The 24,165-nt window shown below is 40.7% G+C and overlaps 1 protein-coding gene and 1 long non-coding RNA gene across 4 annotated transcripts; both read left to right on the top strand.

The window, feature by feature from the left end:
• The first annotated feature begins 526 nt into the window (after positions 1-526).
• Positions 527-11,731, top strand: NSD (Nuclear receptor binding SET domain protein). Of its 2 annotated transcripts, none has more exons than XM_022852176.2 (11): positions 527-1,412; positions 3,086-3,262; positions 4,165-4,579; positions 4,797-5,179; positions 5,343-5,573; positions 6,202-6,615; positions 6,848-7,318; positions 7,621-8,352; positions 8,558-9,010; positions 9,269-9,632; positions 9,924-11,731. In XM_022852176.2, exons 1-11 carry the CDS (start codon positions 1,287-1,289, stop codon positions 9,986-9,988), a joined length of 3,831 nt encoding a protein of 1,276 aa, XP_022707911.1. In that variant the 5' UTR covers positions 527-1,286; the 3' UTR covers positions 9,989-11,731. The 2 variants fall into 2 exon arrangements, with proteins under 2 accessions (XP_022707911.1, XP_022707912.1); XM_022852177.2 differs by having other exon boundaries at positions 528-1,412; positions 7,621-8,346.
• Positions 11,732-13,512: 1,781 nt separating this feature from the next.
• Positions 13,513-19,721, top strand: LOC111271419 (uncharacterized). 2 transcript variants are annotated; one of them, XR_002686861.2, is made up of 3 exons: positions 13,513-14,017; positions 15,956-16,416; positions 18,866-19,721. It is a non-coding gene; the product is annotated as an uncharacterized LOC111271419 (long non-coding RNA). The 2 variants fall into 2 exon arrangements; XR_002686862.2 differs by lacking the exon at positions 13,513-14,017 and adding an exon at positions 15,082-15,319.
• Positions 19,722-24,165: the final 4,444 nt, after the last annotated feature.

Raw genomic sequence — 24,165 nt, 5'->3', positions numbered from 1 at the left:
TCTACAGCACTAGATGGTGTTGCTAATGTCTGTCTGCGGTAATAGTACGAATGCGCATGACTGTATTGCAATAATATACGTAATCATAATGTCACACTACTGCGTACATAAAGGTACTTTGGCACAGATACTTTGCGCCCCGCGCAAGCAAAATCATTGCCTAGCGTTTAAAAACTCGTATGATTAGAAGCAGCTGTTTCGTTTGAATTCGGAAAAAAGGAAAGCCAAGTACGTTCGACCCCTTTAGAGCTGAGTGAGAATGAAGTTGAGTACGGCTTTGTTCAGTGTTCTATTGCCGATAGCTGTGTTTTTCGACTTGTCGCGCTCAAAGGCTTTAGAGATATCTAATACAGTCTGGTGTTGATTAGGCTGGTACTCTATCTGATAATAGCACATAGAGTTATCAGATAAACAAATATTACGAATATACAAATGAGTGGCGCCAATTTCAGGTACATATAGCGCCCTCTGGTGAGGACAGGTGTCATGACGGGCGCAAACCGACGGTCGGACGAGTCGAATTTGGCGGGCAACGGCAGGTCGTTGTCGTTGTTGATTGACCTAACTGAACAAGCCAACGAACGTTCGCTGTACTTCTTCCATTACTGTGGAACACTGCAGTAGTCAAGACAGTGATTTGGCTGGCGTCTCCGCCGTGGACAGGGCCTTAGCAGTAGCAAATTTTGGGTTAGTGACTACAGTCGGAGGAGCAGTCCGTGAGCCCGTAATCACCCGGTGCCGTCCGCAGTGTATGTCGACAAAATTGTCTGTCGGCACAACCAGCCGACCCTAAACAGCAGAAGCGTGAGTGTCAGTGCCAATACAATATCAACAAATGACCCTGATACGTGAAACAGCGATAGACTAGATACGAATACGAGCCTGTTAGCTAGAAAGAGGGGGTGCAGATATCGAGCCGCTCATTCTCGTTACCTCGAACGTTGGTTGCGGCTGGCGCCGTGGGGTGGGACAAAGTTAAACAGTGCGTGATCTGGGTCGCGGTGAGGTCTGATTGAAGGTTTGTGCGTGTAACGCAGCTCATGGCTAGCGTTAACTGAGTGTGGGCAGCACCAGAAGCGAAAGTGTCGGGACTGGGGTACTACAGCAGGTACTGCTGGTGTTGCTGTGTGATCGAATGCCAAAAAGAGTTGTCCGAAAAAGGAGTACGGATGTGTTCCATTTGGAAATATCAGCAGTTGAAATAAATTCAAGGGGTAAACTCCTATCGTTCTGTACTTCTTACGGCTTCAGCTGCAACGTGAATCAACAGAAAAGTGCGGCTCAAAATGATAGCGCCTCCGGGCGACTCGACCAAAGAACTTTTCGCAGATGGACGTCATGTTGCGCAACGTTCGTCGGCGAAACGTGCGAACTGCAATCCGAATATTAGCAATAACGCCGAATTGGTCAAGGTTCGTCTGCTACCTCATAGCATATATAGATAAGTATATGCATAAAATATTTTTACGTTTCTTCCGAAAAGTGTACCACTAGACATGCTCGATACGCTGTCGACGGAGGAGAATACCAGTTTTGCCGTAGGCTTTGAGACAAGAAAAAAAGAGTAAAAATTATCCTTTCGTTGATGTACAACTGCTGTTGCAGTAACAACAAGAAGTCTCAAAGTGTCACCTGGAATGCTATGACGAGCATCTGTTTCTGGCCTAATTGTCAGACAGCTATTACATGGAAGGTGTGCGGAAGAACGTGACGGGATCAACCAGTCATGGGTGATGGCAGTAATGACGGTGGTAACCTGCTGCTAATGCGGGGTGTCTGTCCGTCTTACTGAGTTGCCCGCGCCATTCTTAACCAACAGGTTTTGGCGCGCAACTACCAGCGCCACTGGCGAAGCTCGCTCTGTGCCATGCTATTCTTACAAACAGGGCAGCTAGTCAGGAGAACGCGACCCCAAAACGACGAGAAGCTACCTTGCACAGCTACTGCTTTAAATTTTAGTGTTTGTGTATTGGGTGAAAGAAAGTCACAGGTGTCAATGGAAGGGTATTTAAGCTTAGGAACAACGAAAGCTATCGTGCACTAGCACAATAGTGGGGATCACAAAGTCAGTTCTTAAACCAGTTAGCAGGGCACATTAATGAAAATATGTTCATAATTAACATCAGCTCACGTAACATTGGTACAGACAGAGGGAATATTGATCTGATTTAGGTGTTCTCGACAAATTTAGTGTGTCCACTTTGAACTCTATGTGCTACAACGGGTTACCTATTTATGCCAGTAAATTCTTTTTTCGCAATGGCAGGCCCGTAATGTGAAGCAACATTGTTATGGGCAAGGGTTAGAAATTCTTGTACAATTATCTAACCTAATTCAACTATCATAGGAAACTATAATAATATGGCTTCCTTCAAAATTTTGAAAGGTTTGAAAAGATACGGTCACAGGTGATATTAATTCTTCCTGCATATTTAGGTGCCAACATAGAACAAGCACAACGACTAATAACGAATAGACGTGCTTAACCGTGCTTTCGGATGAGAATGAGCTGCATATGCTCGCTCGTTGCGAGTGATAGCAAACCTGAACTGGATAAATGTAACCATATCCCGATCGGGCATAACATTTGATATTCGTATTGTACATGCTTGTCGTCAAGTTAATCACGGCCAGCTGCCGTCACCAGCGCTATTTATCGGTACTGAAATGCATTTCGTTAGTATGTTTTGTATGATATAGTAGCAAATAATGATGCTTTGTATATAACTTAAATAGATTACTTTGAATCTCATAGTAGAAAGATAATGCTGACACCTTGAGAAACTGCCGCTACTCTGAGTAAAGAACCATATTTCATCTTGGTGCCCCAACTCAACTTGTTCGCTTGACAGGATACGGTGCTCTATATATATGTACTACTTATTTTGATTAAGAAATAAGGGTTCGTATTATAAATTCACAGTTGTAAATGCCTATTTAACGCAACTGCTATAATTTGTTTTTCTTATTGCAAGTTAATACATTTTTTTATGGCTCCATTGTCCTTTGAATGCGCATCCCACTCTTCTGTTGAAAATTTGTTTGTTTTAATTTCATTGAAATGTTCAAATCTTTCTATTTGCAGAACAATGGCAAAGCAGACGTCCTCGTACTTCAAGACACCGTGGATGAGTTTGTCTCAAAACTAAGCCGTACTCTTCGACAAAAGCAGGTTGTACAGGACGAGGTCATTCAGAAACAGGCTGAACAACTCAATCCTATTGCAGGTACCGCAAACAGCGAGAGCAACAACAACAGCACGGTTGGTATTTAAATAATAAACTAATAATAATTAAATAAGTAATGGAACATTCTCAAGTATAGGTCCCTCAAAAAGCAAAGCAAGCTTATCGGAGCCTGAACATTGCGGATATCAACTGTAGATTTTCTCTTTAAGTATCGGTTCGAATCATGATGTGTGAAGCATATATGTATTCCTTCAATTTAATCCTCCCAACGAAGCTCGTTGAATATATAGAAAAAACGTTTATTATTCTATTACGGATGATCTACACATCTTCTTGGTGGTCTGGGGGCGCGCAGTGTTCAAAGCCTTACCCAGCATCTATCTGGATGCCCTTATCCACGCTAAATGCACTAAAACACATCAAATGAATGGAAAAAAATTTACACTAGTCTTGCGCGCTGTCTGCAACTGGGTACTGTTGATCGAGATTACTACCTTTTTTGCAGAGTTTCGTCTCTATATTGCTTCTAATTTTAAAAAGTAATAAGTTCTCCGATTTACACAGGATAAACATTTACCTAATCAATCATATACGTTTCGGTCCTTATGGAAAATCTGACTTGGATCCTATGAAATTATAACGTCAATTCGTGAAGTATTTTGTTACATTTAACTAGAAACTTAGTGCTAGGCTTGTAATAGTTTTTCATGTTCATGTCTTGTTCGAAACGCTTATCTTTTGGCAAATGCTTTCATTTAGAAGCGTGACATCTGCACAGCAAAACCGGTATCACTGCTATAGACACCAGACAGAACGATAGCATTTACAAAAAATATGAAGTAATTGAAAAATTAAGTTCTTCAAGTGAGTCCTTAAGAACCCTCGTAATAAACCATGGAATGCTTTTCACTTTATTTGCACGGAATGAGTCGGCAAAATGCGCATCTTATTGAAAACAATTGTTTTTTAAAAACAGAGTCAAAGTTCAATGGAGCAGTCTGTCGTGGCAACAATGGATCCAAGTATGTCGCGACGCAAAGGGCGACCACGGAAAATAGTTGGGACGCCAGCTGTGACGCTGGACGAAAACCATCGTCAATGCGCAAAAACGACGTTGCTTGAGGAACAGAAAACTCTGCTCGTTCCAATACAAAATGACTTACACCGAACGTCGACTGCTACGAATAATGGCGAGCCAACGAAGTACGAGTCAGCAAGCACGTCGTCGATTACAAACCAAAATACTGTAAGGTCAAATAGAAAATTTTTTTTGGCTGAAATTCATTTGCAGCGATTGAAAGATACGGAGGAGGTTATCCGGAGGGCAGCAATTCAATATGCGGAGGGACGTAGTGCTCGGCGAAATCGAAAAAGCGAAGGCTCTCCCTCAAGTAAGTTCTTACCGTATCTTATGTTCAATAGATCAGAAGGTTCATACATGAATCTAGTAAGGAAAAATAGGTAGCCCAATAACACGTATGAACACAGAATGGACATTTTCACTTTGGATTTGAATTCAAAATTTGTGGCAATTAAAAATTTTAGATAACAATAATGTGGTATGTTTTTTTCCTGTTGCGCGTTCTTGTACTCAACGTTGACACTCAGACTTATCCCCGGCATCTACAGACCCCATCGTTGTTCCAGTTACAATTTCACCCGGAAGAACAGCTGTTGCGTCTTCAAAACCTCGATCGATCTCACCGAGTTCATCTTTTGACAGTTCTGAAGCAGAGTACAAACCAGGCGAATTGGTTTGGTGCAAATTAGGCAATTACCCCTTCTGGCCATCGATTGTATCGACGGATCGAGTTAGTCGACGTTACGTGCAAAAATCTCGGTTTGGATACCTGACGTACTATGTTCAGTATCTTGGGGAGAAGGTACCAGTATACGGTTGGACCGGTGCACCGCAACGAGTGATACCATTCAAAGGTCTCAAAGAGTTTCGTCGGCTAGTGGATGCTAGGATTGCTCAAGAAAGTAGCAAGGTAAGAGGCCGGCCTACTTTATGGACCATTTTGGCCCTTACTTTTTTAGTGCACTACCAACGCCAGAAACTCGGAAGTGTCGGTAAACTGACCAACAATCTAAGATTATCCTCTGTCAAAATCAAACCAGTCTAATTTGGTGTTATTCCTTGTTTTTGTGCAGTTGAAGGTCCGCGAACTTCGTGACTTTTTTGCTCTTCGGTGCGTTAGCGAGGCTCGTAGGGAAAGTTGGAACCGAGCGGTATCTATTGCAGAACAACGGTTGGCCAACGGCCCCAATGCTCATGATGGAATCATTAAAAGTTCGGAAATTGAGGAAGATCTGGATGGCAACCCTGTTCGGGCTAATGAGGCTGGCGATAATTATAGTGATGTGCCTAGTGGTCGATCCTTGGTAGGTTAGCTTTTGAACTCAACTTTGTAGTAGCTTTCATAGTAAAAAAGTTATTATTACATATATAAATGTACTCTGAACGTTTCATACCGAATAGTTTAGCGTATGAAATATGTACGAGTTGGCGCTGTATAACATATTTCATATGTTTCTGTACGACCGTAACAATCCTCAGCATAACCGCAATAATTTTAACATGCACAGAGTAAGTGAATAAGAAATAGTTCGAAGGGAAGAGTTCGACAACAATGGGTAAGACAAAGTTGAATTAAAAAGAAATGTGATGGGAAAATGACGAAGTGTAAGTAGTGAGCATATTGAGATGCTTACGAGTTATACACTTGCAAGATGGTTGTTGAGTAAAAAGTAGATCATTACTCCACTTTTATTCGCCTATCAAGTAACTTGGCCATAATGATTTATAGCAGATAAGCATGGAGTTCGAAAAAACGCAAGTGTACGGTAGTATCTGAATCTTCAGATAACGATTGAATAAATCATAATAGCAAAGTTAATTCACATGTTAAAAAAGTGAACTGAGAAAAATGATTTTGTTCACTTTGCTCGATAATACCAAGAAATTCAGTATTCTAAAAGATACATTACTGCATCGGCATACATATTTTAGTCGCCGTCTTCGGATGGTTTTGGTGCCGTGTCTTCCGAGGCGTCCCATCGAAGTCGTAAGCGGTCACCTGGCTCATATTCATGTTCGAAAGGATCCATATCATGTGACAAACCTACAAGTCAGATGGCGAATAGCCAAAAAAAGATGCGAGCTCAACTTCAAAAACGTCTCGCAAAGCTAGTGCGTCGTACATCATTAAATAGCCATAGGCCAATATTCGATGGATCTTCAGACAGTAGTTCTTCGTCCGATGGCGGTTTAAGCTCAGCCGTTTCCGTTAATTCTGACAATACTCCTCGATCAGTCAGTAGTATCACTTCGGATCGTTTTGTGACATCTCACTCTGCGGTCGCTGGTGCTTTTCGCAAGGATCTTTGTAGCAAACGGCGTCAGAACGTTGTGGAGCACGGACAGGTCAGTGGCCACTTCGTCTGCAATTATTAAATACCTTTGTTTAAGATTAAGGGATAGATAGAAAAGCGAATTGAATCGATTCAGGCTTCATTATGATTTCGCTAACTATAGTGATAAACAACCCACACATGCCATAGGTGAAGACATACAATTAGTCTTAACGGTAGCTTTTGTATACCCAATAAAATGAAGCACAATAATAATGTCTTTGTTGCCCACTTGCTAATTTCAGCTTGCAAAAGCTGTCTGCTCGACTTGCCTAAAGGCCGAGATTGAAGGTGGTGAAGTATTGGTAGCGTGTGCTTGTGGCAATTTTTTCCATAAGAGTTGTTGCCCGGAAGGTATGAGCACGATCGCTAACTCTTCGTCCAGTAAAGTACTAGTAACGGACAATAGCAAGAACTTTGACGCCGGAAAAGCCAGGGAAAAAAAGACTGAGAAAAACGCTGCTGAGGGGGTACAAGAAACGATACCAGAACAAAGAATTGACAGTAGTGAAACTGTCACTCCAGAGGAGACCGATGCTGCAGAGAGGCAAGTGACTGAAGGCCGATGTGCACAATGCATTTCTACGTTATGCTGTATTTGTGGAGCTGAACGCGAAAATGAAGAGCCGATTGCGGCCCGTTGCTGCTCCCGACGGTATCACTTACATTGTGTACAGCAAGCTAGTTTATTTGTGAAGCTCTCTGCAGATAAAAAGGTAAATATGTCTGAAGGACCCAACGGCTACCACTATATTTAGTGTCGACCGATTCCTTCTCGAAATACAATAGTCACGTAACTTTTATACAAAAGTATGCGAGTGTGTATACAAATTTGAACAAGAAAAAGAAAAAGAAATTTGACAAGAAAAAGCCGTTACAGTTCAAAAAAGAATCCATAACTTCCACAGTTGCTAACATTGACTGTCGTTCATGTTCTTTTCGTTGTCTTGTTGTTTCTTTTGTTATATTATTTCAAACATTCAACTGAATTATGTTGCGAACGACAACGTTGATGTAGAAAATGCTCGGCTGCCCTCGAGATACCTGTCTTTCATGCCACTCCATCCAGCCAGGTATCTCGGTGAGGAAAAGTGGTTTTATCAGATGCGTCAAGTGCCCAGCGACGTACCATCGTCGGCGATCCTGTGTTCCCGCAGCTTGCACCTTTTTAACGGCAGACCTTGTCCTATGTCCCCGTCACCTAAGGACATCGACGAAAAAAGTGAATATGGATTGGTGTCATGTTTGCGGCGAGACAGGCGACCTTGTGTGTTGCGACGTCTGTCCGGTATGCGTTCATCCGGAATGCGTTAACATATCGGGTCCGGTCGACGATCTTCGTTATGAGTGTCCCGAATGCTCGGACTGGATATTTCCTGCCTTCGGCCGAGTGGTTTGGGCAAAACTAGCAAATTATATTTGGTGGCCAGGCTACGTCGTGCACCCGTCCGATCTGCCGGAAGCTGTGCGAAAAGCGAAAAAACCTGGGGACCATATGGCGGTCTATTTTTTCGGCACACACAATTTCTCTTGGCTGCTTCTTACACAGGTCTATCCGTTTCAAGCTGATGATGAGCGACAATCACGAAGCAAGACGTTTAAAAGGAAAAGCGCAACCTGGAACAATAACTATCAAAGAGCCTTAACCGAAGCTGTCGATGCATTGGAGAGATGGAACGCTGAACAGACCATGAAAACGACATTTGCTGGACCACCAAAATATCGTCACATTACTGTCAATACGGTACTCGTACGCATAGTGTTCACTTCGAAAGTTCGGTAGTTAAAGCCAAAACTAACTGGCTGTAGGTCTGCTTGGTTCATAGAGTAACGTTCAGCTTAAATTGTTCGCTGATATTGAAACACTGCCTTGCTTAGAAGATACTACCATAGAACTCATTGTTAATAGCAATATTGTTTCACTTCAGCTTCAGTCATTTTTTTTTCTATTATAGTTGAAAAGTGAAAGCTGTCGTGTGCCTCGGCCCCGCGACGATGAGCAGGTATGTATCTGTACTGCAAAATCGCCATGTAATGATGTCACCTGCTTAAATCGAGCGATCAATATCGAATGTGGATCAGGATGTCCGATGGGTGAAAAGTGCCAAAACCGAAGATTTCAACGTCGTCAGTACAAGAAAACGACAACGTTTTTGACATCTGACGGCCGCGGTTGGGGCCTGCGATCAGAAGAGGCTATACGCAAAGACGACTTTGTCATCGAATACGTTGGAGAGGTGATCGATCGAGAGGAGATGCGTCGGAGACTGGAAAGGCTGGCGGCCGAATCCGATAAAAATGTCTACTTCTTGACGGCTGATTCAAAACGTATTATTGATGCTGGACCAGCTGGCAATGTCAGCCGGTTCATTAACCATTCGTGTTCTCCTAACTTGTTTGCTCAAAAGGTTTGTATTACCTGATGTCTGGAGATCGTAAAGGATACAAAGCCAAACGGGTATTTGAATTAACCGTGGAAGTGCAAATTTCGCGGTAATGATATGACCGTTGTATATTAAATTGGGTTAATAATGAAAAACAGATCCGGGTTAAACCGTTACGTTTCTTTGGAGGGCTTTCTTAAGAGCCTTGCCATGTCGTGGCTTTTTGCTGAAACTCTTGGTGAAGAAAAAATTGTGTTTAATTCCCAATATTCTCATGAACAGTGGCTTGTTCGAGGAGAACCTTCTGTTGGCTTGTTTGCTGTGCGCGAGATTCAGCCTGGTGAAGAACTAGTATTCGACTATCAGATGGAGTTCGAGCACACGTTCAGGCACGAGTGTCTTTGTGGAGCAGCGAATTGTGCCGGGTTTCTGGGCATCTCCACACCGACGCAGAGATCACCGTCGCCTGCCGAATCTGGTGCATTGTCGGCTACGTCGAGCACGAGCAGCAAAAAAAGCTCCATTAGTGATAAGCCAAAGAAGAGAAAGCTAATGAAAAAACGGAAAGATCCAGCTAAGATGATTGTTGCAAAGGCTACCCGAACGATCGCCAACCTCAAAAGGCGTTATGATGCCGGTGCAAAAGGTCGGTTTTGTTGTAACTGATGATGTTCCACAAACATGGACTCCCATCTTAAAATTTAACTCGAATGGATTTCTCAGCTTTTGACGATTAATAATAGATAGTCGGAAAAAGAATCAACATAGTGAAGAACAGATGTTCAGCAAAATCTAAAAAACGTACTTGACGTACTTGGTATATAACAGATTATTACTGACTATTACTATCTCTATTATAGACTATTACTGTCGTGCCGTGAAAATGTCCATGAAAGCAACATTAACGAGAAGTGTTTTTGATTGTCCCGTGTTGCAGATAACGAACCCATAAAAAAAGTGGCCCGCCGTGGGCGACCTCCCAAAAAGCTAGCAACTGGTTAATAGCTACTACTGCCATTATACCCATAGGTGATAGAATTTTACAATTAAGATGATTCGATGTGTATATGGATCACACGTTACGCATTATTGTAAGTAGGTTATATAATTCAATAGGAAATAATGAGTCTGTCATGTGTTTCTTGTTGTGGTCTTTTTTTGTGTTATAAGCTATTCGTACATAACGTGGAAGGTTATATGGTTATAAAAGCTTGACTTTGCGACAATCGTCAACCGTTCAAAGTTATTGAGCTATTGTGTAGTTTACGCAAAACAAAGGAATTCGTATTTTTGTATTCTACCTTAAGTAGATGAAAGCGTAGTCATTTACGTCGCACTTGATAACGCCAAGGGGCCAATGGCTAAATATTATATAATGAATTATATATAATATAACAATAATAGTTATAAGAGATATTACTCTATTATTTTATATATATATATATATAATATATATATATATATATATATATACGATAAATAAAATTTGCCATAACAGTATCGCCGAGTCAACTCTTCTAACTGCACATCCATTATTTTTATGGATGTACATTATAAAGATCTACCAAACCTTACGACTTGCTTCTATTGTTGCTCGTCTACAAATATAAAACCAATATTTTCCGTAAAATCAAATTTAAAACGTGTTCACAACTTGTATACACCATGCCCCGAAATGGAGTCGTACCCGGTACTTTTTAAAAACTCAGTGTATTGAAGAATTAAGGAAAGAGATCGAGGTTGTCTTTCAGTCATGCTCGCACGCCAGTAAACTAGAATAACTATTAAAGAGCATGCCTAAACCAGATTGTAATTTTCTTGGCTAACATCTCATTATGTGCGACAGACTATCTGGAATCCACCGTCTTCCATATTAAGTGAGTTGTTTCGAAGTGTTCGCCACATTGACTCCTTTAAATGTGGTTAAAGGCTAAAAACATTTAACAAAGTTTTCGCTTTTTCCACGCGAAAATTTGCTGTTGCTCCAGCCGAACAGGGTGCTTGTATCCGGTATTCCGTTCAAATGAAATGTGGGTTACTCGTAATGTTTTTCGGTTTGGGCAGAACCAGATGTTCTCTTTGTGACGTGTCGCAATTACTGTTATTATTATTAGTACTATTATTTGACAGATTAAGTCTAGACGCATACCTATAGGATATAGAATTTCGTTTTTTTTGCTAATACACTTAAATGCAGACTTAAGCCAAATAGAGCATTTTTTGCTCGTTTATAGGAAAAATCTGCCGCTTCGAACTTGACTCTAGTCTTCGAACAGTTGGCTATGATTTTTCATTCATTTTCAGAAATTCATGCAAAAAACGCACTAAGAATATTACAATGTTACACGTTGGAATTTAAATGAAACGTGTTAAAGAAGTACAGATTCTGTCAAAACGAAAAACATCACTAAGATTATAAAATATAAAATGAAGATTATGTAGATATAATAAACAAAGAGTTGTCTGCTCGTAATAGTGTTACTAGACCGATATACCTTGATTCAAATAAATTGTACAACTCGCGTCTTGTTAAACCTTGACCCTACATGCCGCTGTAAACCAGTTAGCAGACACTACTGAACGAAAATAATGGCTGTATCCTCTAAAAGTGAACCGATGCTATTCTCAAAAATAAATAGAAAATAAATGAAGATGTTCCAATGTGTAAGATCCAATCCAAGAAGCAATCGGTTGTATCTGCTTGTTAATAATGTAATTAATAAAACACAAGATAATTTATCATAATTTTGTATTTGTATTATGGTTTTAAATATACTGCAATGATCTTAAATGAAAATCTTAAATGGTGCAACAAATAAATTTACATGTTTGAATATTGCAATTGTGAACATATAATCCAGCAATTCACACCCGTGTTAGTCACGTAACATTTGATTTATTGCCACTAGCATCACACACTTTACATAATGAGAAAGAGAAGCAAAATTATCTACTAATATAGAGTAACATCAGTTCATAATAGCGATTCTGCGAATAATTATGACGCTAGCGATGACAAATCGTAACAATTACTATTTAATTTTGTCGAAAATTATATTTAGGATTCACCGTCGTGATCGACGATCATTTAGGCGCCATCAGATATTCATTTCTAATAAGTAGATGATCGTTCTAAGCGCAGGTCTTAGTCGAAAAACCTAATTTTTTTTTGCAATTGTTTTCGGTTCTAGTGATACGTTCCTCTTTTATTAGGCATACATGGGCTTATTTAGCGGATCAAAAAAAGACCGTTAGGAAGTACAATTTAGTAGATATCTACTTATTACTATCTATGCCTATAAGCTAATTAAATGTCATCAAAGAATGACAGGTGCAGATATACTGAACATCAACACTCAGTAATTAAATTTTTCTCTCTCAAACGTGAGAACACATTTTCATAAACTCTTCTAATGTATGGTGAGTACACTGGAGAAAGGCAAAAGAACAGTGCGTGTTATGCAGCCACTTCAAGAAACAATAATTAGACATTGAGCACAACAACGAAGGCAGGCATAGTTCGTGACCTCAACAAGAATAAGTTATCAAAGCAATACGGTATATAGACCAATGTTGCACTTCTTCCTGAGAGATACATCTCATGTATAACAAAGGTTGTTCTTTTTTACACGATTAAAAATGTATTAAATTTTTTTGTTCTTCAGTTACACCATAATGTATGGCTGATAATAAAGCTACTTCACATTAGACATCTAGGTTTACGGCTTGTTGACGTTTATCAGGGCAAAACTGCTTTTGTAAGATTTCGATTTTGTATCGAAATTGTAAGTGGCTTGGCAAATATTGGAGACCCGTGTCGCTTCGAGTAAGTGTAAAGACACTTTTAGAAGTACAGGAATATTCCCAGAATAGGAACCATGTACTGATCAGGCATTTACAGAGAAAAAAAGAGCAGTTATATCTTTGTGTTTCACTAAATGCCTTGAGCGCTGGTACTTATTGTCACGTCACGTGACAGAATGTATGAATGGACTGTGACGAAACGAGGCGCATGATTCGTTTTATTTAAAAAAAAAGCAAACGAGATGGAAAAGCAAGACGGCTAATGTGACTCTAAACAAAGCGCACTATAAGGGCTAGCTTTACGGATCCGGGCTAGTGAGTTTGTGGCGCACATCTTGAAATCGAAATTGCGTTTGAGATTGTCAAAATGTAAAATTACCTATGTTAGTATTTGACCACAGCATGGATAAAGCTGAAAATGAAAATAACTAAGTTATCTCGTCGTTTTATCACATATGCAATATGGGTGCTGGTGATATTTATCCGATTGTTTGATACATAGATCTGTTTTCGCTTATAGACTCCTTATACTTATAGGTGGTCCGACAATCGTGAACCACGAACGTCGTTGAGACATCTGCCGAAGATGGACTCGAACCCGGAAGGAGAGGCCAAACTAGTATATTCTATTTACAATCCTGCTGAAGTTGTTATTACTAAGCAGATTTCCTCGTTACCGTTACATACACAATATAACACCCTCTTTTTTCAGGGTAGATGGGACAACAAGGTGCGTTCATGATAAGCGCGTACGTCGTAATGCGTGCGAAACTAGAATAAGTAGAGAATTTTTTGGTTCATGCACAGCCATATCTAAGAATAAATATTCCAGTGCATTCGATATTTTTCTTGGAAAAGGGCAAAATCCGATTATTTTCGCGGTAGGCTTATCCATTAATATTTAGGCCTTTTTTATGGATTAGATTATTTTTACTACATAAACAAGTCACTGGCGTCATCCCTTCGGCCTACAGCAAGGACTCGCACTCACTGTAAAGCCACAATGCGGTAGCCTTTGCTAGATTTACTTAAAGACCCCCCAACAACCATGTGAAGCGGCATGGAAACCATTTGCTAACGCTGAAATTTGAATCACCGACTCACTAAGAGAGCCACTTAGGTTACGCCGGCCCAATAGCGATAAGCTAGCGTGTGCCAAGTGGTGTAACTGTGAAAATCTAGGATTCAGACAGAATGTTTAATCAGCTGATCGTAATTTTGCTTGTTGTAAGTAGCACCCTATGCACAAGGTAATGCACGCCCACAACTCCTGTTCTGACATTCTCGCTCTAACAGACAGTTCCACAAGGCCCTTATCAATTTGAGATGAAATAATGGTTACTATGAAGAAAGGTGTTTGCGGTAAGTGACATCTATAGGAGCTTTCGAACTTTCGAAGGCTTGAATCGCCGCCATTATTTTCATTCTTCGACGTTTCAACTTCGACCCTCGTGTCCGCTGGTCCGCAAGTAGAGAACAGCCAAACAAACAGATAGACAAAGCTTGTCCGATGTTCACGCAACGTGGTCAAAATTGTTAGCGGTTTTTTCTTCCACATGTGTTAAACAATATTTGGCTTTGAACGAACATTCGTCATTTTAAAATAGCTTCAATCAGCTGACGTAAAGAGCAGGTCTAGTGCAAGAGGAACTGATCTTTGTAAACATGTCATATTCTCTAAGGGTACCGTGATTTGATCAAGCGCCCCCAGGCGATGCGGCATACAATGCGTGCTACGTAGAAACCTTGGAAGAGTTTTTTCCGATTCCATTAAGAGAAGGTTTCATAACCTTTGTATGCCAGCCAGTCAGTACCCTGGTTGTAAAGTCACAAATAGAAACGCGGGGAGGAGGCGACGAGAAAGAAAGATAGTTATGGAGTTCAATAGTGGCTAAATGCTCATCTGTTATAGATGTAGAATTTAGATTCTACAAGTAATTTTTAATGCAGCGCCGGTTGCCTTTTATGCATACAATTATATATATATATATACATTTTACAAAAACTTATAATAATTGCTCGTGGCGATGAAGTTCTATCGTAAAACCATTCAGTAATTCACGCGTTCTACAGACATTCTATTCTAAATCAAGACTGACCACTGGTTGATATTCTTCAGTATAGTACGTAGCACGCATCTATCAAATCCCTGCTGAGATGCACGTGCATTACAACATGGCGAAACTTTGACGAAACTCAAGGGATGTTCTATGAAATATGCTGTGCGATACTCTTGTATATACTTATCTAGATGTGTGGCAGGGTAGGCCTACTGAATTCGTATTCGAGCTTTTGTACCTGAGTAGGATCTTTCGAGAGACATAGCCTTGATTACTTAATCTTTTTCGGTCAGTCAGTCTTGAATAGATTCCTGCATACGTATGTGCTACTTTAAGTAGAATGCTACTTAAAGTAGCACATATGAACATGTCTCGTACCCTGCACCGTCCGCATTACGAATCAATACATAGGTTCTTGTGAGTACGCGATGCATATATGCGTCGCATGCGATCCTGCTCGAAGTTCTAGGTAATTATTTTAGTATAATAATCTTTGTTTCCTGCAAAACCGTTTCTTGCATGAACTGTAAGGTTTTACATAGTGTACGGAATCTCTTTTGCACGTAATGTAGCGTAGCTTGAAGATGTGTAGCCTGGTTCGAACCTGTTAGGCGACACAAGGACGATTCAGGACTGGAGCATATTACGTTTACGAGCTTTGAAAGTCCACAATAACTACTGCAATCGTCGTACGGATAAAAACATTTGAGTGACCTTACGAGTTGTTGGTGAGCCCCACCAATTAAAATCGTACACGGTACGAAGGTCGTTCTTTTTTCAGAAAACAGATTCACGGTCCTTATAATGGCTTTAGGATACAACCACGTTTGTTTCAATATGTCAAATCGTGTTTATAATTCGGCAACACATCGATACACTGCGTTCGAATTGACACCTTCACATGCAAATATGTACCTCAGAGTAGGCTTCCTCACACAGGAGACATTTGCCCGATAAGTAACATTCCTTTTATAATATACTACACTGATAGTTTGTCTATAATTTATTACAGTTTGATTAGTTAAGAGAATTGCAATTGTTCAGTTTAAAATCATCTGTAGCAGCAATTTCTCACCTTGCATTCCGGTATTATTCGTTTTCCCAGATTTGAATCCGATTTATCGATAAAACGAGATAACGAGCAATAGCGCCTGGCGAAACACATACTACCAATATTTGACTATTGTGCAGTCTACGGTCTCGACTCATGATCAAGAAGACCATACTGAAAGTGATTCGCAGGTGGAGCCAAACGTCATTAGGAGAACTCCGAAGTAGCCCGCCTGCTAGCTTTGCCCTCCGCTCTTCACTGCACGAGAGATTCAAAGGTGACAGAGGTTTAAAGTTTAAGGTGGAGAGATGCGAAGCGCAACATATGTCACGAACGGTCGCATGGCATCATAGTCGATGGCGAGCCCATATCTACCGTTGGGGCCACTCAGGGAGTTATACAAGTGCGAGCCTGTGCGGCACGTTCTGACAAAAACTTCATTCCTACTGTCTACGTGCCATAGTCGAACCCTTCAACGCGAGTAGTAACGGCAACAGAACTCATTGACATAGCAAGTGAGTACAATTGACAGCGAAGCAGACAACAGAGATTGGCTGAGCATGCCTTCATGAACTGGTGCCTTGTTTTTCTTTTTGGCAAATCTTTCGGTTAGCGTTAGGTAACAATGAGTAGCTCTTTATCGTAAAGAGAGACAGAGGAGATAACATTACCTATCGCCCGTGCTCTGACAGCAACGCTAATATTACCGTTAGCGTTCATAAATAGTTTTCCCTCCGTACACATTTCTGTTGAAAATATCCGTCAATAACTTTGGGTAGTTAATACAAAAATTCATTGCCGAAGGACCATCGTTTGTTGTCGATTATGCAGTTTTACTCAGGCTAAATGTCTGGAGTGTCCATGCTTGTTGCAACCTGTTTTGTTGGATAGGGTGTTCATAGAAACAATGCTCATGAAGATACAGTACGATGATGATACACAAATGAAAGTATCGCGAATACAAAAGAATGCCACGTTTAACATGATACATACGATCGCACGGCGATATTCTAGAGTATATAAACTAGGGTACTTTAATAGTATAAAGTAAATTTGCTCGGTTTTGATGTTAAGCACAGTTAAAGAGGGCTGACTTTCAGTGCCATTGTCATAAGTCAAGTAATACGACAGTGGCGAAACAACACGGGCGTTCACGTTCCCATGCAGCACTTAAAGCAAACACAATATTTGGTATTGATTTTTTAAACCTGCTTCATAAAATTAAAGGAAATTCGTCCGGGCCTGTGATATGATTCTGAAATCTCCCTATGCTCCCTAAAACAATAAGGACTGTGTAGATCATATAGTATAGAAGACCCCCCTTCACCGATAAAACCCCCCACTGGATCCCACCCACGTTCGGAATACGACCGAATGGCCTGGTCAGCGGTTCTACGGCGACCACTAATATTAATGCGTCCCGCGGGCGTAGGTCGTAAATTGTTCGCATTTGTTAGCAATAGGTGGAACGACGAGATTGGCTAGCAGTACCGGCTAGAACCGTCTGTTAAGTTCTAAATACCGGCCAGCGATTACAATAACGCTTTGCTTTCCTCAAATTCACGTCTGCAGCTATTTGGGATGGATGTTTTTCTAATGTAGTACAACGTGAAAGCCGATGTAAGGAACCGCCACGTAAAGCCCTCGGATCTCGTGAAGACATCATGGCTTGCTACATCATGGCCGCGCGAACTCACTGACGGTGCAAACATTTGTTACCAATTTATTTTATAAAGGCAATAGAATCTCAATAGAATAGCATAACTTGCATGCTTCTTTGCGAGAATTGGCGTGTGTCACTCGCTCTTGAAGATATGGCGTGTTTACCAACTGGTCTGATCGAGGCGTACTCTACTGTGCAAGCCATTTCGTTTGCGAGAAGAAACACATACACGCGCTCTAAAGAACGGCGATACAGCTTTCTTATGAAATATGTTAGATCATGCAAGTCATATCACTGCACAAAGCCTACATATCAGACGTCATATATAACAGAAACGATCTTTCGTTCGATGTCTGAGGGGCAACTGGGAAGATCTGTTGCGGGCTTTTTTTCAAAAGCAGCTGATCAAGATACGCACCGCAGTGTTTGTTTGGATTTAAAAAGTTGAAACTCGATCGAGGACGCGTACGGTGTGCCCACTCCTACAGCTTAATCGAAATATCACCATTGTATCAGCAGGTCAGATTCTATCACGCGCCCCATTGGTGCTAGTCGCTCGCGGAATACATCAAACAAAATCCGCGCAAAGTGTCAGGATTCGTAACGCCTGCGAGGGGCAGATAGCACAGACAAATGAAATCTTCAACGAGCTACGTAACGCGTCTGGGCTAATTTCCGAACGTTCCAATATTCCTGCCAAATAGCGGCTGATGGATCGCGCACACTTCTATTTAAAGCGAGCACTTGGATATAAAGAACAACAATAAAATTAAATCGTTATACATTTTGCCGTGTCGGTAGAGTGGGGATCGACGACGTCATTAAGCATACAAACATATCATTCGGTTTGAATGTAAGTAGAGAGATTAAGATTTTGTCGTTTCGTACGAATTAATTATATTCTCGGAAACGTTTGCATTACAAAGGATTTATATTTAGCACGTTAAGCTCCTCAATATGTTAAGATAAATAGTAGCCGCTTGTGATAATCGTTTTCGACTTACCATTAGACATATTAGGTATTGATTTTACTAGACGTATGTTAGACATTAACAAAAAAATAATAGGAATATAGGGTAATTAATCCGATCAAAAGATAATCGCTGCTGCTGATAGAAATCACACTTGACCTCCGAGTTTTTCAAATAACAAAAACAATTCGAAAAAATAAAGCGAAAATGTAAATGCGTCCAAAAGCGAACTTTTGTTCATATGTTGACACGTAAATGGTACTAGAAAATATTTCTATCGTTACGGGTAACAGAAAAAATTTATTATTATTTTTTTTATTTTTATTTTAGACGGCTAGCAGTATCATCATGAACGAGCTGTGTTCTCAACAGTTTTCAATCTCTTCAATGAAGACTGGCTGGCGCCCTCGGTATTCTCGCAATTGAGTACCATGGTACTTCTAAACTCCTTCCCAATGGCTGTTACGTTAGAAACCGCTGCTGCAACACGCGAGCCGTCCCCTTGTCGACCGAGGACGCAATTGAATTGCATCGTTGGATTACACCAAACAAGATATATGGGAGTAAGCACAGTCAGCCAGAAACCATCAACGATGACAGACGTTTAACCGAGACCGAGAAGCTTCGCGTTTATGAATAGTAAAAAAAAACTCCATATACCACTGTGGCCTAATTGAAGCTACTCAGCCTGCTATCAGGCGTCACACTTATTACATAGCAAAGTTTAACTTGAATGAGTAGCGGGAAATGGAAGCGAAGCTTTCTGGCTTCGCCAACAGATACCATTGCGTGCAACTTGCAGCGTCCTACGAAGAAGTTCGGTTCGTTGGGAATTTCGCTAAGCGAACTGAAGACGTCGCTTTAGACCGTTTTGAGGAAGAATACGACAGCTGTTACGATGACAAAAAGCTCAAAATCGAATGTAACTTATAAAGTTTATAAGTTAATAAACAGACGATATCTATTAGAGAAGTAAAACATGACACAAATATATAAACAAGCGATTATGACAATAAAGCATCTGTACGACAGATTAATGGTATTGACAGAGATAAATTTGTCGTGACACAGGACAACGTCCAGATAAGCGACATTGTGCATATCGAAAACTTTTACATATGCTGAATGCAATACAAACAGTATATAAACAAATGAACATGAAATAAAGCGTAGTGTTGCATAACGATTATGTTGATCTCTTTTATCTTTTGATCTTAAAGTAGAGATAAATAGCGTTAAAAAAAATATTTATTTAAGAAGCGTAAAGTTAAAATTAACAAAAACTCACTAGTGCAAAATTAAGGGGCGTTAACTAATAAAGACCATACGTTTACTTATTACATGAAATTACATATATCGTATGATAACGCCATAGACTTTGTTCTGATACATAGAATTTACACGGTGGCAAAGTATATCATCTCTCTGATATACTAAATTGCTATATATTTACGCTAATAAACAAAGGATTTTCCAGTGCACAGATACTTTACCAATAAAGGCGGGGGGCATCAGCTGTCTAACATAACACAGCAGTTCATAAACGACATGATATATGGCCCCCATCAACAGTTACGTACTGGAATTCGCTTTAAATAGGTGGCAATTGTGTTTTATTACGCTCTGCGCTTGAAAGGGTTTTCTGCTCTTGAATAGGCTCCCTGCTATAGTGCGTGGGGGCGCATCGGGTGGCAGATTCGAAGGGGAAAATGATCGCTTTTGTAAGCTATTGGGGTATATGACGCATGACGCTCAATTCTATAGACAAACCGATGTGTAAGGTGTTTTGCACGCAGAAATGACCGATACTACTAACGTGAAACGAATAGGTCTTATCATGCTGTTTGCTTAAGCTGATGTCGCATGTTATTTAAGCAACTATGTTGTAGCTACTAGCATTAGGCCTATTCATGTGCGCCATGACGGGAGCGACCAAAGGCGATATAATCGTACGCCCGAGGGGCTTTAAAAAGTAAAGAGACGCTTTGTGTCATCGACCTCTCGTATCGATCGTTCGAAGATGGATGCATTGCTACAATATTGATGGAACCGCCTGTTAAAGAACAAACGATCGAACTTTATAAGTGAACAATAACTGGTCGTATAAAATGATCTACAATTGTATTAGGTTTAAAAATACCCTCATCTAGACTAAGCAGCGTCATGTTGGTGGTAAAACGGGACGTGTAGTCGCTGAACGTTATAACGAAGATTGACTAATTATTTCAGGGAAATATTGTCGCATATGCGTCATGTTAGCGTTGTGCATAATTAAGGTATTTCATGTATGTATAACGTAAACAACAAAATAATCTCAACTGTTTACCTATTTAATGTTTTTTTCAATCGCTCTGATCTGATGTTAGTAATATAATAAAAAAGGTCTTCTAATAACGTAATCATAATCCAACACACAGTAATCGTATAATATGAATTAATCTGTATTTCAACCAAAGGGTGAAGAATATGAACCACACACTTGAAACACGTTCGACGAATGTCTATGCCACTTACGCTATAAATGATTTAATAATAAATACGGTAAATCTGTGATTGAGCTTCTTAGTTCTATGGATTTGTAAAACGAATGCTAAATCAAGTAAAATTGTGACAGTTTACGTACCAGCGTTGTGTGACTGCGAGCTTATAATAAAGATCAAAACTAGTACTACGGTAGTACTAGAGTGGTGAAACACCCCATGTCTACTGTGCATTTCGTTCATCACTTTGTACGGCTGCACGGCGTTGGTTTCGTCGATCCAAACTGTTGCCTATAGACTTTAAGGGAATCGAAAAATACGTTCAGCGCATAGAGATCGTCGCTTTTATGATTCTCGAACGTGGCTGTAGCATTCCCTACGTTTACTTTAGCTTGAGCTAGATCATCCTGAACCTTTAGGGTTGAAGCCGAAGGGATTTCAGGTAAAAAAAAAAACTGAGAAAGGCGAGCTCAAATTGACGGTAGATATTTCAGTGATCTCGATCGCCGTTCCTCAATACGATGTGTTCATATCGGCGACTATACTGCCGTGTGTCGTTCCAATGCGGTCAACGGTCATCAAATATTGATGAGGGGCGGCTACGTTCAACTCGCCGACTAAGCGTGCGGATCGAGAGAGCAGCGGCAACAATGCTGATGCGGGTCAGGAAGGTATCTCAGACGACAAAGAAGAAAGAAAAAAATAGGACTGAACGAAAAATAAGAGATATTTGACGTACTCTTTCATTAGGACCTGCCATAGCTGCTGGGTTCGTTGTATGTCGAGGCCGTTCAACACGCAACCAATGTGTTCTTCTTCCTACTCATTGACTTGGCCTGTTGGAATTTTCTCAACGTAGTAAGCTAACTGAGTCATGGCCGCTGTCTGATACTTCCTTTGCGACGCGGTGTTCGTCGTTTCGTTTCAGGCCGTCAGTGTTTTCATTTCCGTTGCTATGTCAGCCTACGCACCCTCACGTTCCTATTTTTTTTTGTCTTTCGCAGGGTGTATGGATTCACTTCAGTGACTTCGTTCTGCTTCCACTGTCTTCCCGAATTCGTGCTTCTCTCCATGTTGCTAGATAGATCCTTCTATGTCTTTTGGCGATTCCGCCCGGCGTTTTTGTGTACACTTTAAGTTTCGGAAAGGCTGCGTAGCCACTATTTAGTAGGCCGCCCCTTGGACTGTTTGTCTCAATCCTGCGGTGGCTCGGCATTCTGATCTTCAACTTACCGAAAGAAAGAGAGAGAAGGGCCTTAGAAAGTGGGTAGCCGTTGTCAAAGCTGGTGGACTATTTCATAAAGTTAATTATCGAGTAGCACGGGGTTTCATAGGTACCGTTTGCAGTTCTTTGGACGTTCGTTGTTGCAGAAAGCCTGGTAAAAAAAAGGACGTCAGCTAAGGTTGTCATTACCGTGTCTCGGTTCGAAGCATGACCCGTGCGTCGTACACTGGAAAATCGAAGTGGCTGTTTGACAGGACAAGGAGAATGAACTAGCGAAATAGAACATGTTTGTGGAAAACAGGAAAATTCGATGAAAGGACAAAAGTAAACAATCTGATTGAGACCTCGGAAAGATTGGCCTAGGTTTGAATGCGCTTAAGAACTGAGAGCAAATCTACCACGATCTGTTGGGTTGAGGCAGGCTATTTTTGCAGTTGGCTGCTTTATTACATATGCAAGGTTATCAGCTGCAACACAGTTTGAACAACAGTACAAACAAGAACACAGAGAAAAGTGTAAAATGATAGCTAAAATGGTAAATAATTTCATAGTCACGTACAATCGCAGTTGCACGCTAAAAACGTTCGGGTTCTACTATTTTATTCAGTGTATTACAAACAGTACTTTTATTGTGCGTTTAAAGGTCTTTAGATATAGCTTCTGCCGAGCCTAAGCACGGTTCTGATTAAAACTAATGGAAAAAGGTGCCCATTACTATTTGGTTTGCTGTGATGTATTGATTTATGTATATGTTCGAAGACAGCAATCGAATTTATGACCTGCGTTCGTCTGGTGCGTTGATTTCTTCATGAAAGAAAAACGACCACAGGGGACCATGGTGCAAATAGACGATGATTTGTGATCCTGGCATCTAATCAGAGTAAATCTTTTTGCAGTTACTATTTTGACGGGAATCAATTGCTAAAGGCAAGCCGATTCAGACCTGTTGGGTCTAGTCGAATATGTCACTCGTGTTCGTTAGGTAGCTGCGAAAGACCTCGCTAACTGCACAATACTGCTTTATCCACGAGGCATCGTGAGCAACTTCGTTTTTCTTGGGCTATTCTTTTTGTGTCTGAAACCGACCCAGAATTCCATATTTTAGGCTTTCCTTCATATTTTTTTTATTTACTTCTCTTTCCCCGCTCCTTCTTCGATCGTTACGAATACACAAAAACAGTGTAGACACAAAAGTCCTCCTGATCCGTTACCCTTTCTTGAAGAGGGCGCAAGATGTCTATCTCTATTGAGGATCAGTTTACTAATCCCAGTGCCTGAAAGGCTGCGATAAGTCTGCATTCCGCCGCCTTCGTTGCGTGTCTTTCTCATCGTAGGCGCTCTTATCCACACTGCCCTGTCTCATTTTGCTTTCCTGTGCTTGACTCCGTTCGATACACTTACATATCTTCTCTTCTAGATTGTATTCTGACTGCTCCACGTGTTTCTTCTCAAAGAAGACGATACCCGCATAAAATATACCGAAGCGCACTCTTCATAGACGCCACTGGCAAGTGCGAACGACAATGTGATTTTGCAGTCCTGACATGAGAGTCTTTTCATTCGGCTTTTCTGAGAAGACATTACGGGTCTAAAATCAGTACTTCGTAAGGCATATTAGGAACGACTACCGTGGGTAAAAGGGCGCTAAGGTTGAAATATATAGCAATTGCCTAGATAAACTAACAATTACGGGAAACTGTTATAGTAGTTACTTATTTACAACTGGCTGCTTTTTCTGAAATTCCGGTTCTGGGTGTAACTTTAATTCTTTTTTCCGGGGTTGGTGTTTTCAAAAAACCATCCGAATCTCTACAGCAGACATGCAGCACCATGCTATGAATCAACAAATGAGCACCCGCAGAAACAATTGTCAGATTTCGCCCGTTCAATATCGTAAGAGGGCATCCATCTTCCTGTTTAAGGCG

The sequence above is a fragment of the Varroa jacobsoni genome, unplaced genomic scaffold (genome assembly GCF_002532875.2).
Source record: "Varroa jacobsoni isolate VJ856 unplaced genomic scaffold, vjacob_1.0 contig00598, whole genome shotgun sequence".
Taxonomy (NCBI): Eukaryota; Metazoa; Arthropoda; class Arachnida; order Mesostigmata; family Varroidae; genus Varroa; species Varroa jacobsoni.
The sequence above is the reverse complement of the archived record's forward strand: the minus strand, read 5'-3'. Positions and strand labels throughout refer to the sequence as shown.

Bases quoted from the DNA above. Each gene is read 5' to 3' on its own strand.
- NSD (XM_022852176.2), top strand. From the start codon at position 1,287: ATGATAGCGCCTCCGGGCGACTCGACCAAAGAACTTTTCGCAGATGGA. The intron at 6,616-6,847 runs GTCAGTGGCCAC...TGCTAATTTCAG, and splicing joins ACGTTGTGGAGCACGGACAG to CTTGCAAAAGCTGTCTGCTC. The intron at 9,011-9,268 runs GTTTGTATTACC...TCTCATGAACAG, and splicing joins CTAACTTGTTTGCTCAAAAG to TGGCTTGTTCGAGGAGAACC.